Source organism: Acipenser ruthenus, chromosome 26 (genome assembly GCF_902713425.1).
Source record: "Acipenser ruthenus chromosome 26, fAciRut3.2 maternal haplotype, whole genome shotgun sequence".
NCBI classification, from domain to species: domain Eukaryota; kingdom Metazoa; phylum Chordata; class Actinopteri; order Acipenseriformes; family Acipenseridae; genus Acipenser; species Acipenser ruthenus.
The window spans coordinates 21,008,512-21,024,193 of record NC_081214.1 but is presented as its reverse complement, the minus strand read 5'-3'; the positions used below and the strand labels follow the sequence as shown (position 1 = coordinate 21,024,193).

Here is a 15,682-nt window from a genome sequence, read left to right as displayed (position 1 = left end):
GGACATTTCTGATAGCTGTATCCCATTCATACTGTATCAGTGATCACAACCTTTTATACAAGTCATCATTGCAGACACAACTTTTATGGATTTTAATGCTATATTACAGCCCAAAACAGATGTATGCTCTGTTTCAATATGAACTACATTTTCTTTCAAAGCAAGCTGGGATTTATGACAAATGACACATACACTTGTGGAGGTTTAGTATTCCATTCAACAGCCTCTGTAGCATTACTCTTTGTACTCTCAAAAGGAAGGACAGCAGATGGCTTAAAGGGAAAATTGTATTTGGCAAAACATATGTTTTTAGAAAGATGTTTTTAAATAGCTGAGAGGACCCCTCACTCATAAAAACACAAATCCATAACAAGATAAATAGGGCTTAGACAGTTCTGAAGTGTGGAGGGTTACAATGTAATACAGTAATATGTGTGCATGCACGTAACTTTGGTGTAGGACATCGTTAGGGAAATATCAAAGGCTTGTCTGCTGTGCTCTGTGCTGTTACCAGGACGCCCTGGTAGCCGATGACTTGACCAGTACAAAGCACCAGTACAAAGCGTCACAGACATACACTGCATGGGGAAGCCCTAGCAATGTGAGGTGTCTGCAAAACTACTAATGGAGTTGAACTACTAGATGGAGTGTGTGTGTGTGTGTCTAAGATAGAAGTTGCTCATTGCAGCAAACTGAGGCTTTTGTGTCAGCAAGGGTCTTGCTCGAGCCTCAAAAACCTACATTATCTTCTGTACAGCATGGTCACCTTAACCATTAGCAACAGTCGCAAATAAAAACGAGGAGAATGCAGCCTCTGTTTCTTTTTTTTTTTTTTCTTAAAGCAAAGAAGTTTTATTTTTATACTCAAAAAAATTCACTACAATACTTTCTATTCTTAAAAGCAAAGCAAACCAGAGCTCAAACTAGTGCAGAAAAAGAAAGACACAGCTGCCATATCACCTACTGCAAGACCAACAGCGGCACAGGTCCCACTGAGGGCGGGTCTGCTTGTAGCTCAGACCGGCTTGTTGTATGGAGAGGTTTGGGGGTATTACAGGAAGTGTGGAAGAGTGGGTGTTTTCTTACACTACAATAAGACACACATCTCTAAAATACAAACAGTTCACTGTTGAAGGCTCTAGCCGAAAAAGTCTGTGTGTATATATATATATATATATATATATTTACCCTGTACTGTACTCTACAATACTGTGTATTGTAAATGTCTTTATTTTTTAAGTTCTAATCACTTTTTCTTCATCTATTGTATATGGAACTATCAACAAATCTGTTTGGTTGTGTTTCCCAACCCCCCCCCCCCCCCCCCAACTCAACAGGTGAGCCAAGTCAAAGTGCTCTAGGCACCAAATACAGATCCAGTGCCGATTGTCACAGGATAAGCTCTCCCTATAGGGGCGGGGCCACCCCTATTGACTTCTAATAGCATTTCAGTCTGTGCCTGTCCTCCACCGCCCCCTGGTGAACAGAACTAGGTATTCAATTTTGAGCTCACCAAGCTTGTGAAAATTTTGTAACACAAGTTGGCCCAATAAAAAGTTATACAAAAAGAAACCTGGGTTCACACATTTATATTTCAGGGATGTAGGATTTGTGTACAGATGATATATACAACTTATGTAGTTTTTATGCTTATCTGTGTTTTGCCTGTTGACTAAGGTGGGTTATGTTAAGTAGAGTCAGTGTAATGTCTAAGCAAATCAAAATGAATGAGGGTTTTCTTTTTTTTAAATGTATTGTATTTATTTGGGGGGGGGGGGGGTTAAAGCATAAGTGCCCAATGAAAAAGTCTTGCTGTATTTGGGCACACTGTTGACATGGTGATAGGGTTATGTCAGCTGTACTGCTAACCCAATGAAGACACAGCAGGTAAACAGAACAGAATCTTGACACGCCACATAAAATATTTACAGACAAAACAACTGCAAGATAACTTTGCATAGAAAAGGGTCCCAGCTTCACATTTAGTTTTTTGCTCTGATTTTAAAAAAGTAAGAAAATATATTTAAAAAACAAAACTAAAAAAACAAACAAACTGATGATTACAGTATCTGGATTGGAATGCTTATAAAAATCTGCCAGCTTTCTTTTTTCTTACTGTATTTTAAAATGAAAAAGCAGTGGCATTTTAAAAGAACTGCATCATGTATTTTTATTATTAGTATTATAGTAGTAATAATAATAATAATAATAACAACAATAATAATAATATTATCCGCAGACATTTTCTCTCTGTTACTGGTTATTTACAATCTTGACAAAACGTGCCCCCTGATATGTATTTATTTATTTTAATATAGAGTTCTAGAATTTGCTAAAATAAATAAACCCATGGCTTAAGATTTTGTCACTCTTCTATATTTCTTTATATATATATCTGCCTTTCTTATTAACATTTCTTAAAGCTGTGAAATGTGACATTGACTCGAGTTAAGAAGCAGAGGTAGCAGTCTTTTCTTAACCCTATCAGCTGCACTGAAGTCAATGTCTATGGCTATGTACACACACACCAATGTCTCAGAGAACATAAAATGCCAGTACCCATGGCAACCACATCGACAAGAAGGCCACTTCTCCAACTCTGGAGCCTTGTGAAGCAGGTGAGGCATAGAGGGGCATCTGAAAAGCACAGGGGGACTTCTGTAAAGCCACTGTGGAGTAAGGGGGAGTCCTGTCCAAATTGGGGTTCACATTAAACCCCGTTTTTGGAAAATCCGGTGTGAGAGTAAGAAGGAGTAAATACAATCCCATTTGGCTTAGCACCCCCAGATCGAACACTTGACTGGAAGCCCTGCTTCAACTGCATAAAAGGTTTTCATATAAAAAAATTCTTCTGCAATCGTTTGCGACGGAACTTATTTAAAATGGCTTGCATTTTTAATAGTTCTGACTGCGAGCGAGTTGTCTTAATAAAAACACACAACTCCTAGTCCTGATGAGTTTTAGAAGAACATTGTAGGATTGTAAGTGAAACGCAGCATGTTTTGTCCAGATAAAAAAAATACATCTGATAACATTTTGGCCTTCAAATCTAAGAAGCTTTTTTTTTGGTTTCTTTCACATAATGCAGTATACACCCCATGCATATGGGAATCTTTTATTTTCTTTCACAGTGTAAACTCACAAAGTCCATTTTAAGTCACGCTGGTAGAGAACTGAAGATAATACCAACTAATTTGTCAACTGGCACAACTGGTGAATCTGTTCTGGTCCTGAGATGGCTGTTCTCCTTGTGGTTTTTAACATTGGGGAGGAAGGGGACACACAACTAAGCTGTATATTTTAGGATGTCTACGCCAATATCTTATGTTAAGCACTTTAGGCACAGTATTTTTACTGAAAGTAAACCGAAGTCCATTAGGCCAATAGCTGACCTATTCTTAAGAGCAATAAATTAAGAGTCATTTTTATAGGAGACTGACCAGGCTTTTCTTGTTATGTTTATTTTAGTAAAGAAAAGTCCCTCTTTATGTGTCCAAAGGTTCTTGCTTTATCTGTACAGAGGCAAAGGAGGCAGAACTGACTTGAACAGCCAGAGGCGGGCACCTGGTCAGTTGTATTTGCTGGACCTCTTCCATCCCATGGGAGAGGCCCTGTGGGGCTGAATTGTGCTGTGTTGGTCTATGGTCAGGCTCCAACGCCAATTCCCCATTGACTTCCAGTTCTTCCACAGGCGTAAGACCAACCGTAGGGCTTCTGCTCTGTTCTTCACCCTCCGAATGTCCATTGAGCTCGGCTGCCAGTACTTGGCTGGTGTCCTGAGCTCCTGTGATGATGACGGTTCGGTAACTGAACTCCATCCCTGCTCCATCTGCAGATCCTTTCTTAGTTGCCCCATTATTGGAGTCAGCGGTGAGATCGCCGTTGACCAGGGACTGCAGGTACTGTGTGTCCAGGATCTCCTCTTTGATGTGGATGCCGTTCATCTCGCTGGGTTTGATGACGGTGGCGATGACTGTGCCAGGATGTTGTGCCACTACAGGCTGCCCGCTGGCGTTGAGCGTGACCAGGCGGGTGATGCCGTTCAAGGAGCTGGACTGGGCCATGGTGTTGATCAGACCACCAGATGAGGAGCCAAGGCTGGTGACCAAGAGCTGCTGTTGTTGCTGGAGGTTCTCAGAAGCACCACTGGCTGTGGAGGTTAATGCTGTCTGGAACACCATGTCTTTGAGCCCCGGGGTAGATGAGGGCACTGTGTGAAGGATCACCCTCTGTGTAGGAGAGGTTGCAGTGTCTCCGTTGGCCAACATAGTGGTCAGAGGCACAGTCTGCAGAGTCACAGTCCCCCCACCTTGAGTTCCTGAGGTGAGCATCATAGGGTAGCTAGCCTGGGCTGATGCTGGCACATTGATGGCCCTGTAGAGGGAATGGGAGAAAGGGGAAGGAATTAGTTATGTGGTAAAATCCATGCTAAGCATGTTACAAAGAAAACTGATTGCAAAAAAATGGAAAATGTATATCCTAATGTATGCAAATGTATGTGGTCTTGTGAAGTATCGTGTGATCCACTAAAACTGTATAAGCTGTGTATGTGTGCACACGTGTATGCGTGCACACGTGTGTGTGCGCGTGTGTGCATGTGTGTGTGTGTGCGCACAACTAGCTTTAAATCGGCACACGCGGAAGGGGACCACAAGGGATTCTTACCTGATTGTATGTGTTTGAGCTGGTGCAGGGACGGCTGCTCCCTGGTTCGGCTGCAGGACGTGTACAGTTTGCAGGAGCTGTTCCCCCGACAGCCTCCCGTTCACCTCCTGAAACACCATCCCGGAGGTCTGCTCCTGTTTCACTGAGCGCATCAGGACCGGCTGCGGGGGGGTCCTTCCCTGGCTGGAGCGAGGCGTCCCGCGCTGCCCTCCCCTGCCCCCCGGGGAGACGGAGTGGTTCACCATGTGACCGGGAATGGAATCACAGCCCTGGTTGTCCTCGTCATCGATTACTATCAGGTCCTTGGGCATTTCTTTGAACTGGTACACCAGTCTCTGGCCCTCCACTTTCGCTAGGATGCCACGCTGGTAATAATACCTTCAGAAGGAAAGATTTTACATGAATGAATTTCAGTATTTGTTGGACAGAGCGCGACTTTCCATTTGGAACTACATTTAACACATGCTGTGCATTACTGCATTACAGAAACTGGGACAGCTAGGAGAACGATGTTTCCTCTAAAAGGGGCAGTCGGTCTAGCACTGACATGTGTTACTGCTCTCATTTAATTGTTTGCAAGGGTATTAAGAAGTGAGCTAGAAAGAATCGCTCCCACCCTTACTGGGAGGTAAAAATGAGTCAAAACAGTTTAAAACGCCCATGTCAAGGAACTGACCTGAGGGCCCGGCCCATCGTTTCGTAGTTCATATCAGGCTTATTTTTGTGCTTGCCCCAGAGTTTGGATACAGCTTTGGAATCCACCAGCTTGAAAATGCCCTTTTCCCTCTGGGTCCACTTGATGTACTTGGGACACGTGTTCTTATCCTGAAGCAGCGCAAGGAGAAACTCCCACAGGTAGATTGTGTTCCCTACAGAAAGAGGGGAACCAAGAAAATGAAGTCAGCATTTTAAAAAAATGAAACTTCTCCTTTTTTATACAAAACTCCAGTATCAGGTGCAATTTATTTTATCTTGCAGCCCTGTTGTCGAATACAGTTTTAAAAATAAATAAATGAATTAAAAAAAAAAAAAACAGTATTTATTGCCTGCAAAACTGGCCTATGGACTGGTTATTAGAACAAAAATACTTTTACAACTGAAGCAACCAACTTGATATATTACACATAGTCTGCCATGCGTGGCAATACATATACTGGAGAGCACATGATTGTACTGTATGCCCTCCAGCCAGCAATCAATTATTAAAAAAAAAAATAACAACAAAAAAAATAATTGAACTTTGATAGCACCTCATCAATTAAAATAGCGAGAGCTGAAACCTACTGCATGAGCTGCAGCTAAAGTACTTATTTTAAAAAGACCTGCGTACGTGCTTATGCTTGTGCTTTCTCTAAACAAGCCCCCCTGGATTGCTCTGTGTACCTTTTCCATCCTTGCTTTTCTTCTTCAGAGGAAGGCTGGGAGCACTCACAGGGGAACAGGGACGGACTGGTCTCGGTTTCCGAACTGGGAGGGAAAGAAATCAATGAAGAACGGAGGAATTTCCACTTTTTAAGCCTCAATTTCAGTCAATATATGTAAACACAGTAACATGCCGAATACAGTACAGTATACAATGCTTCCCATAGGACCCTCAGGCATGAACAGAATATATAATTATTCATGTAGCCATACCAATCCCAACTTGACCAGTGTGACTGGCTTACACTACATCATTTTACCTGAAGAGTCTCACCAGCTTCAAAACAAAGTATTTAAATGTGCTATTTGAATAATTTCAATGAAATCTCTGACAACGCAAGCTTATTCCATCCATTCCAAAGCATTCAGCCTGGGTGTTCAGAGCAGAGGTAATACCGACTAATAGCTGGAAGTGAGTACTTGGATACAGTGCTGCTTAAGGTTCAAAGCTGAAGTAATGGAGAGCAGCCACACTGTATGAGGAAAGGGAAGCAGAGTGTTTAAGTGGTCGGAGTGGAGATGGTTCCTAATGAACAGAGCTGGGAGGCAGAGCTGTCTCATGGCTAGTGCCCTACCAGCTGAAGGTCAGAACTACCTAGGTCAGTGTTACCAGGGGGCTGGGGGTGCCCTACCTTTCTTTTTCCTGTGAGGTTTACTGGGGCTCTTCTGTGGGATTTCATCCATGGATTCCTCCTCATCAAAGGACACATCTATTCCATTGAAGCTGTTCTGGAGCTGCTCGGGCCGCAGTGACACATAGGTGAGTTCACTGCCCAGCAGAGTGCCATAGCCATGAACTGGAAAACACAGGCAGACCAATAAGAGAGCGGAGTTTCATTTCCGAAACGTCTTGATTAATAAAGGGATTTAGAAAGCAGACTTTGAAAGTGCAATGCTTCACATACACACCACAACTGTGAAAATGTGATTCGAACCGTTGCACTTTCCTTTTTAAATCCGGCTAGCGGGGCAGAAAGCAACTCACGCATGCGCTTCTCATCCAGGATGTTGTTGGGCGACTCCATGTTCAAAAGTGCTTCTGCAGCCTCTATCGTTTCCATCGTCTCCTCGTTATCGGGGCAGGAGGATTCCACTGAAGATTAAAAACAGACAAGAGAGCTCCAGCAGGTGTGACCCGAGACAGACTTGTACTCAAGCCATCAAAGATAAGAGGCACAAGAAGAGAGAGATTACCCTACTGCACCACTCAGTCCTCAATTCAAATTCAAACCATTCCCATTAGTTCAAGGCAGTGAAGTCTCGATACATTTTGCATTTGGTGCTGTTATTACATGTTGTGTTTACCCTCCCCTGTGCTGTCTCTCATTACATTCATCAAACCTTCATAGAATTAAACTCCTGTGCCTTTAGTGTTGATTATTTTTAATCTCTTTCAAATCTGTCCCATCATAAATGCCTGTTTTATGACAACACCCACACAGTTATATTAAGTAAGCACAAACCCATTCACATCAGCAAGGAGGCCTATCAATTCCCCTCGCATTGTATCCCTTATCTATTATCTCCTAGCACTGCAGCAAATTGCTGTTTACTCTGTTAAACTGTACAAAAACACTGTCAGAAAGAGATTTCAGATCTCTGAATTGGAGCGGGAGATAAAAAAAAGGAGAACTACTGAAAGGAGACAATGTCTGTTGTGATTCAATACAACGTGACGCAAAGCTAGCAGGCTCTCTGAGACTTGGCTGTGAAGGCAGGACGTGTTTCTGTGCAAGGCAGGTTACTTCATCACAAACAGACACAAAGATGTCAATTCAGGATGAAATTCATCTTTCTAAAGGACTGAGGGCAACAACTCGGCAAGAGATTACCCTAATTCTATCATGTTGCTAATGGATGTGTATAGCTATTTATAAAGCTGTCTACACCATCTATCTGTGAATAACCCAGATAGACATGTGTAGATTTTGCATGTCCCTAAGGTCAATGCATGTCTTTCTAGCAGATGCAACAGAACTGGACCATTACATCCCAAGTTAAATACTATGGGATTGACAATTAGACTTTAAAGTCTGTTTCAAAGCTCTTTTCAAAATGCCCGCTCTAGTGCACTGGGGTTTGAGATCTGTCCTCTAAAATCACTGCAGGAAGAGCTCTGGCTTTTCTGTTCCGTACCACATCATGGATTGTTATTGCTGTGTTACCTGTTTGACAATGTGAGCAATAATCACACTATCAGTGCACTAGAGCGGACATTTTGAAAAGAGCTTTGAAACAGACTTTACATTTTATAAGTGTAAAAACTTGCCAGGGTGTTAACAATGAAAAGTGTGTTATTTAAACAGTTGTAGAAACACGTGGGAATGTGTAACCCTCTATTTTTAAGAACCCCGCCACTCACTCTTTAAGAGGCAACCCCTGAGGTGACTTAGGGGTTAGAGCTGGTATTCGAGGGAGAGTCTGCTTTAGTTAGTGGACAGGAAGGCTGTAGGCCTGTGGAATAGAACCAAGTCTCTGGTAAGCTACCCTGAGCCGATCCTACCTGAGAGTCCAATGTTCACGCCAATGATCTGTTCTTCAGCAACATCCAGCGAGGTGTCTGCCATGATCCCATTGGGGACCTCGTCTGACTCCAGCCCTGAGTACACCTGCATGAGGTCAGCAGCAGGGATCTGCTCCACAATCACTGCCGGGAACACAGACGGGTCGTCAAGCTGCAGGAAACAAAGGCGGCATTGAAACACATTAGTACACAATATGGGGTTTTATTACTTATTTACATTCAAAGCTAACAGATTACCAGTGTACAAGGACCACCTAGCTCATAAAACCCTGCAGAGATTGAATTCCTGCCTTAAACCACCTGCAGACAAAAGGTCACCGGCAATACTGGTTTATAAATGGCATCTTCAACCTAGTTCAAGATCCAAAACAGTGATTGTTACATCTTCGAATAAACAAACTAGAACCGTGACTACATACTTAATGCAAATTTGATTAATGGTTTGATGTTGTGGACACCAGAATTAAGAAAATTAGAACTCTGAGGTGATTGATAATAATGGGTTAAAAAAAATGGTAATGAATAATGCACATGTTTTCGAGCAGGTTAATAAATCAATGTGACCAGCAGGGGGCAGCAGACCCCCCTCAAACAAAGTTCTCCAGGTCTTGATGAATTCTTGTTCATTATTATTATTTATTTGTTAGCAGATGCCCTTATCCAGGGCGACTTACAATTGTTACAATGTATCACATTATTTTTACATACAATTACATTATTTTTTACACATTATTTTTACATACAATTACCCATTTATACAGTTGGGTTTTTACTGGAGCAATCTAGGTAAAGTACCTTGCTCAAGGGTACAGCAGCAGTGTCCCCCACCTGGGATTGAACCCACAACCCTCCGGTCAAGAGTCCAGAGCCCTAACCACTACGCCACACTGCTGCCCTTACATGTGCTATGACTGATGTGTTCCCTTGAAGTTGTACCCAAAAAACAAGCCCTTGTCACTTACAAGTAATATTTGTTTCAAATGTTCCTCCCAACACATATATATGCGTTTATATAATTCCTAAGAAGCTTCTTCAGTCATAAAGGTGTGTGCACTTAATTGTGGTACATATGTTTGTACATTTCTGCTATGCCACCAGAAACTTTTAAATTTAAAAAAATGTCCTAGTTAAATAAATGTGCTCTGAAAATTCCATTTGTCTGATGCTTAAAATCTGTTATGCCACATTTCATTAATAGCAACCAGACAGAAACTATTCATGACTCATTATTTATCAGTCCTACATATAGTATATATTGTGGGTCTCTGATCATTATGAAGAGGGGTGGAGCGGGACACTTCCCTCTTGAGGATTGGCTGAGCGGAAAGCACAGCTCATTACTAAGCTCTATTCAACTGGGTCAGGCTGAATCATCTTGTAAACCCAGCCCAGCCAATACAATCATTATTCATAAGCCAAGAAGCCGCCAGTAATACAATGCATCAAACTCCACCTCTTTTATAAGAGAAAGAAGACAGTAGTGGAATGTATGCAGCATCCATGAGTTGATGCAATTGATCTAAAAATATCAACATTGTTTTAAACAATAACAGAAAGGGACTTTGTGAAAAGCAGCATCTATAACAGTGGGGGCGAGTCTCTTTAGTGTATTTTTTTGTTAAAGGCCAAGTTTGGTCCTTTTTTATTAATTAAACAAGAACTGAATCTGTCACTGCAGTGAATGTGAGACTCAGTTAAAGTATTGCTGAGACAACAGAGCCGTGCAGTGGCAGCATGGGAAGAGCTGGCTCAGTGCTGCTGAGAGATGATACTTGACGTTGAGCAATACCACAGATTAAAATCTCTCACAGCATTTGCATTTCTGAGTTCCCTGTCAGGGAAAATTCAGTTCCTCTACGTTCTTCCCCCTTCTGCTTGTCCAACAAACAGAGCTAACAGTCTGCCATGCTGGCCGGTGGTTCCAATTAATTATTACAAAAGAGCCCTTTCAGATAATACAGGGAAATGAATGCTAGGACTTGGCAAGTACAGTCCCTTAAAGTCGTAAATCATTAGAAAGTGAGGAGGGAATGTTTGAAACCTGTCCTCATAGTTTTTTGGGGGATTGCCTTGGAACTTCAGGGATGGTAGAATCAATTCTGCTTTCCTTTGTCAGGGATGAGAATAAAACTCCTGTTGCATAGCTATGTGACCCATTCTGTGTAATTGATTAGTCACTTTGCCTCTATACTATTACTTAAAGGGCAACTTGGTAATGGTATGAAATATCGCAGTTATCTTAACTATTCTTGTTGATTAGTTTCAAGGTATCAGTGATTACATCCTGGTGACTTTGAAAAACTAAGGCCCAATGTGTATTATTTGGTCTGTCCATGATATGCAGCTGGTTTCCAGCACACCAGTTGCAGTGTGAGTGTGTTGTTATTCAGTCCTAGCAGCTACCTGGCCCACCCAATGGGTTTTTGCCTTTTATGTAAAAGAGCTTTCCATAGATACAGTCCTAGAACAAAATAATAGTCAGCTACTGTACCTGGTTGATTTCATCCATCCCATTGCTGGCAAATTCAAACATCAACTCGCTTGGTTGAACTGCAGTCGCCATGACGACCAGGCTGAAAGAGAGGGCTTCCTCCCTTCAGTCAGCTCGCCACAAAACAGGAAGTTGTCACAGAGTAACAGGAAGCGGACGTGGCTCTGCGTTTCACAAGGCGTTTCCAGATTAAGCAAAGAGTTTCTGAAACGTCCTCGTTTTTTATAATTTTATTTCACTTTATTTATTTAGGTCCAATTGAGAAATGACAGGGAAAAAAAATTCTACAATTTTCGATGGCTGTCCTGTGATCCTCGGAGTGGTGTCGTTATTGTCCTGCCCTCTGAGCATTAAACCAAAAACCTAGAAATAAAGCAAAAAAGACAGTAAGTAAACTGACAGAAAGCATTTGATATCTTACAATAATCATACACACGTACTGCTCGCCATTCCTTTTTGGTGAACATCATACTTTATTTAAAATACTAAATAAGCCACTGACAAGTGATGCTTATCCAGTGGTTGTTCTGACAGTGACTAAATATTCAAATTACAGCCCCTATAGAATTGGCAGCTCTATTAAAAAACACACAGTTCCATAGAGTGATACAGTGAGCTGTGAAAAATTAAACATACAACACAACTTTCAAATAATCCTGCCAGCAACACTCAAAATGAAACTGCAAGCCAACAACAACGCCGGTAAAAATGGGAAGTGGTACCAGTAGTACAAGTCTTGATTTTTATTGCTTGTTTTTTTGGCTAGGGAAGAAAACTCAACTCAAAACTGCAGACCTGTAAAGTTATGTAAGACACAAATACGTGCATAATGTTATTTATTTTTTTCAGTATAAGAAAATTAAACTATTTAAATTAGTTAGCCCAGGGAGTTGAATCACTCCAATAGGATTGCTGCATCGATTTCTAGTGCTACAGTGGTTCTAGTTCTTTTACACATATGCTACACAAAAACTTACATTAAAAGGCAAGTAAAAAAAAATAATTAAAAAAATACAAGGATGAAGTGACCAAAAGCTGCAATGTGTTGCATCTCTCATAATAACACATGCAGCCAATATGAACTTTTTTTTTTTTAAATAAAGTACAATGATACGCCAATGGTAACAATGAGCTCTCTGGTGTAGCTCTCTGATTTGAGTATCACAGACAGATTTCCCCTCTCCCGTCTCCCCGCTCCATGCTCCACTCAACTGCTTTCAGCTTACGGCAGGGTGGGGTTTGTTTGCTCTGAAATTCCAGTGGGTCTGCACCTTCCCAGTTCGATTATATCCGATGGGGGACCAACAGTGCACGGGTCAAGCAAATGTATTAACAAACCATGAGAAAGGGCTTACTGTTTCATTAGGCAGCAACGCCACAGGACAACAGAACTACAGTTGAATATAATGCACACCATTCTCAGCTATCTAAAATGCAGCTGCCCCTTTGTCAGTGAGGGGTGGCTGCTCATTTCAAATTCTTTCGAAAACTGCACAGGCACAAGAACAATAATCGGTTTTATACACAAGTGAAATAGTAGCTGGGATTGGGATTGTATCATCTTGGATGCCAATTCTCAGTCCTTATTATTAGATTTGGCTATACCTCTCTAACTAAAGGCTTCAGCCAGGACAACTAGGCCAAGCAGATTCCCACTGCCTCAGCTCACCACTAGCCCAGTCTTTATTGGCAGGCCTCTAATAATACTATAATACTATTAAGATAGCCTACTTCCCAGTTCCTTTAGGCCATGCTGGCTCCCCATCACTCAGTCCTAACAATCTGACTGCACTGCCTGCTAAATACAGTGCATGAAGTAAATGAAACAGCCATGTTTACCTGAGCCTGTGTAGAAAATAAAAGAAGGCAGGACAGGATGAACTTCCCTACCTACTCCCACTAGCCGTACCAAGCACCGGCCTACGCAGCCTAAACCGGATATTCCGGTTCTACCTCTCTGGTTCTCCCTCCCTCTCGTGTTACAGCTCACTGGTACTGAGGCCTGCTACCTACCAGCAGGGCTTGCTTTACCAGTGGTCAGATGTGACTAAAAGCTTGGGAGAGTCATTACTTTATAGGGAAGGTCACAACTTTAAGGGGGCTCAAGTTGTTCAGAACAGAGAACTGTGTAATTTTATAGCTGTGTGTTTGTGAAAGGCAGGGAATGTGTACTGGCTACACCCAGCACAGTGTGGGGCAGGTGACACATGTGCTTCCTCATACAGTTCCCAGTCCACCTTGATAACAGACATATTTTATTTGTATCCAATCATCCAGATATGAAAGGCTAATGCTAGTCCACTGCACCACCTGCCCTTCTCCCTTTACTTTAGTGGGTCTGAGCCCTCTGTCAGGAAAGCTATAAATAGATACAGTAACTGCTATGAGGTGGTCTGAAGGGATTCAGGTATGACTGTTTGGCCATGCTGTCACTTCCAAGTGCAGTGAGATCATATAAACAAGCCCCTTTAGGCTGCCATTTGACACAGAACTATTGAAGATACTTGACTTTCAAATTACAGCAATGGCTTTCATTGTTTTTTTATTTCACTAATTTCAGTTGATTCATTTATTCGTAAATAAAATACAGGAAATGCAATTTTATTCCCAGTAATGGACCAGTAATGCAGGGTATCACAAATACCAGAGTAATAAAAACCCTTAATTAAAAACCCATGTGATGTAAGGAGTTGGCTGCACTTTCCTGGTTAACGACCCACATCTGGTAATTTCAATTAAAACAAAAAAATGAACGGAGCTGGTCTGGGCTCTTTTCACATCAGAACGGCAGCATCCTGCAATTACCTAAGCACAGTGGCAGCATACCAGCAGTGTGGAAAAAGCACATACATAGTCTGGGCTGTAAATCAGACACGTACTGTAGGACCGTCAGAATAAATTATTTCTGCTAAGGCAGTTTAAACACATCCCTTAATCTTTATTTTAGGTGGGTTAAATGACAATGCTTTCACCCGCTATCTATTCTGCATCTGGGGCCCACATCTTCAACGTGTCGTTGAAGGGATTCTGTTCAACACTCTCGCTGAGATTAGCCCTGCCAGCTAAGCCATTACAGAGTCTTATCTATCATACTGCCAGTGCAATACAACCCTTATAAAAGTTAACCTTAGTAAAAGAACAGCAAAGTGTAATAAACCATTGAGAGAGTATGGCAATGCATTTTTAAAAGCACAGCAAACCATGGTCAATTATACTAAAATTAGTAGTATGGGGAAAGCATGGAAAAACTCCCAAATGACTGTACAATTTTACTGGTGAAACTTTTATAAAAGTTATATAAATAATAATGACCCACTTTCATTATGTCTGTGCTGTCCTGTTTTGACCATGAAAGGAGGTAATTTAAGCACAAAGAAATGGCTAAACGCTGATTCACATTGCCCCTGGCCTGAGGCCTACAAAAATGAGAGAAAAACAAACTCTAAAAGAAAAACCCTCTGTTGGCGTAAATTAGAAAAAATAGTGATTTCAGCAGGAACATGTGACCACAGGCGTCCTTCCTAGACCACCTCAGACAGTTATAAATAATTTAAGAACTACAAAGCACTTTAAAACACCTGGAGCATCAGTTAGCACTGGCATGGTTTTTGAATTTTTTCTTTTTTTTTTTTTTTTACCTGTTTACAAGGAATTCAGTCACAGGCTAGGTCATTATCGGTGATATCACTTCCTTAAACGGTGAGATCATGGGACAGCCAGCATTAGTTTTTAATGAAAGATGTAATGAATTAAGTGCTCAGTACAGCTGCTAGACTAGAAGCACTAGAGACAGAAGGCCTCTATCATATCCAGAACAGTTAGAGCATTAATACAGTATTACTAAGCCTTTACTGCACTGCACAATTTGCACCATTTTCGTTCCTGAAAAGGGAAAATAAACCTGATAAATATAACACAAACTACAGTATTAGGAAACAAATTAACATTCTGTTTGCTCATTTCCAAAGACTTCACCCCCAGCCTGGGCCAGGGTAATGAAGACATTTAACCAGTATCAAGCTCGGCCCTTTGAGACAGCATATTCTTTCTGCATGTTCTCATATTTTGAGTCAGAAATCCAGATAATATAAAATAAATAAATAAAAATAAATAAATAAATATATATATATAGTTCCTTTTAATGAAGTGAACTTAAATTTTGATGTTATTTTACATTTTATTAGAGTAAAGATAAAATGACATCCATAACTATGCTAAATATATGCTTCATGTATAGGCCAAGCACACTTTTGATATAGAAAGTTTCTTTTGCAAGTAAGAAAAGGGCGAGACTAAAACGCTGTTTCTTTAGAGACAGATGGGACACGTATGCCAGCTCTCCCAAAATGCCAGGGCCTATCCTTAAACCCCTGCCAGCTGTCCCGCCCCAGTGCAAGCTCCCCACAATCCCAAACTGCAAACCAAGATGATGTGAAATCTAGCCCCAGGATTGCTCAGTCGTGCCATTGTAAAGGCCCCTCCGCTTCAGAGCAGTGATTCTCTGGTGGAGACTTTCCTAACAACGCCTGGAATTTAGTCAAGTATCTTGTTTAAAAGTAGGTGCAAGTTGTGTGTTTTTC

At 41.4% G+C, this 15,682-nt stretch overlaps 1 protein-coding gene across 4 annotated transcripts in view; it reads right to left on the bottom strand.

The window, feature by feature from the left end:
- Window positions 1–821: 821 nt before the first annotated feature.
- LOC117430740 (ETS-related transcription factor Elf-1) overlaps window positions 822–15,682 on the bottom strand; it is a 52,080-nt gene continuing 37,219 nt past the window's right edge. For all 4 annotated transcript variants that reach the window (XM_034051139.3, XM_034051138.3, XM_059001032.1 and 1 more), the window contains exons 2-9: window positions 11,103–11,465; window positions 8,591–8,762; window positions 7,073–7,180; window positions 6,720–6,884; window positions 6,049–6,132; window positions 5,342–5,534; window positions 4,666–5,043; window positions 822–4,374 (exon numbers count right to left, since the gene is read on the bottom strand). In XM_034051139.3, the coding sequence (XP_033907030.3) occupies window positions 3,486–4,374; window positions 4,666–5,043; window positions 5,342–5,534; window positions 6,049–6,132; window positions 6,720–6,884; window positions 7,073–7,180; window positions 8,591–8,762; window positions 11,103–11,174 (2,061 nt within the window). In that variant the 5' untranslated portion in view covers window positions 11,175–11,465 and the 3' untranslated portion in view covers window positions 822–3,485. The remainder of the gene's footprint in view (window positions 4,375–4,665; window positions 5,044–5,341; window positions 5,535–6,048; window positions 6,133–6,719; window positions 6,885–7,072; window positions 7,181–8,590; window positions 8,763–11,102; window positions 11,466–15,682) is intronic.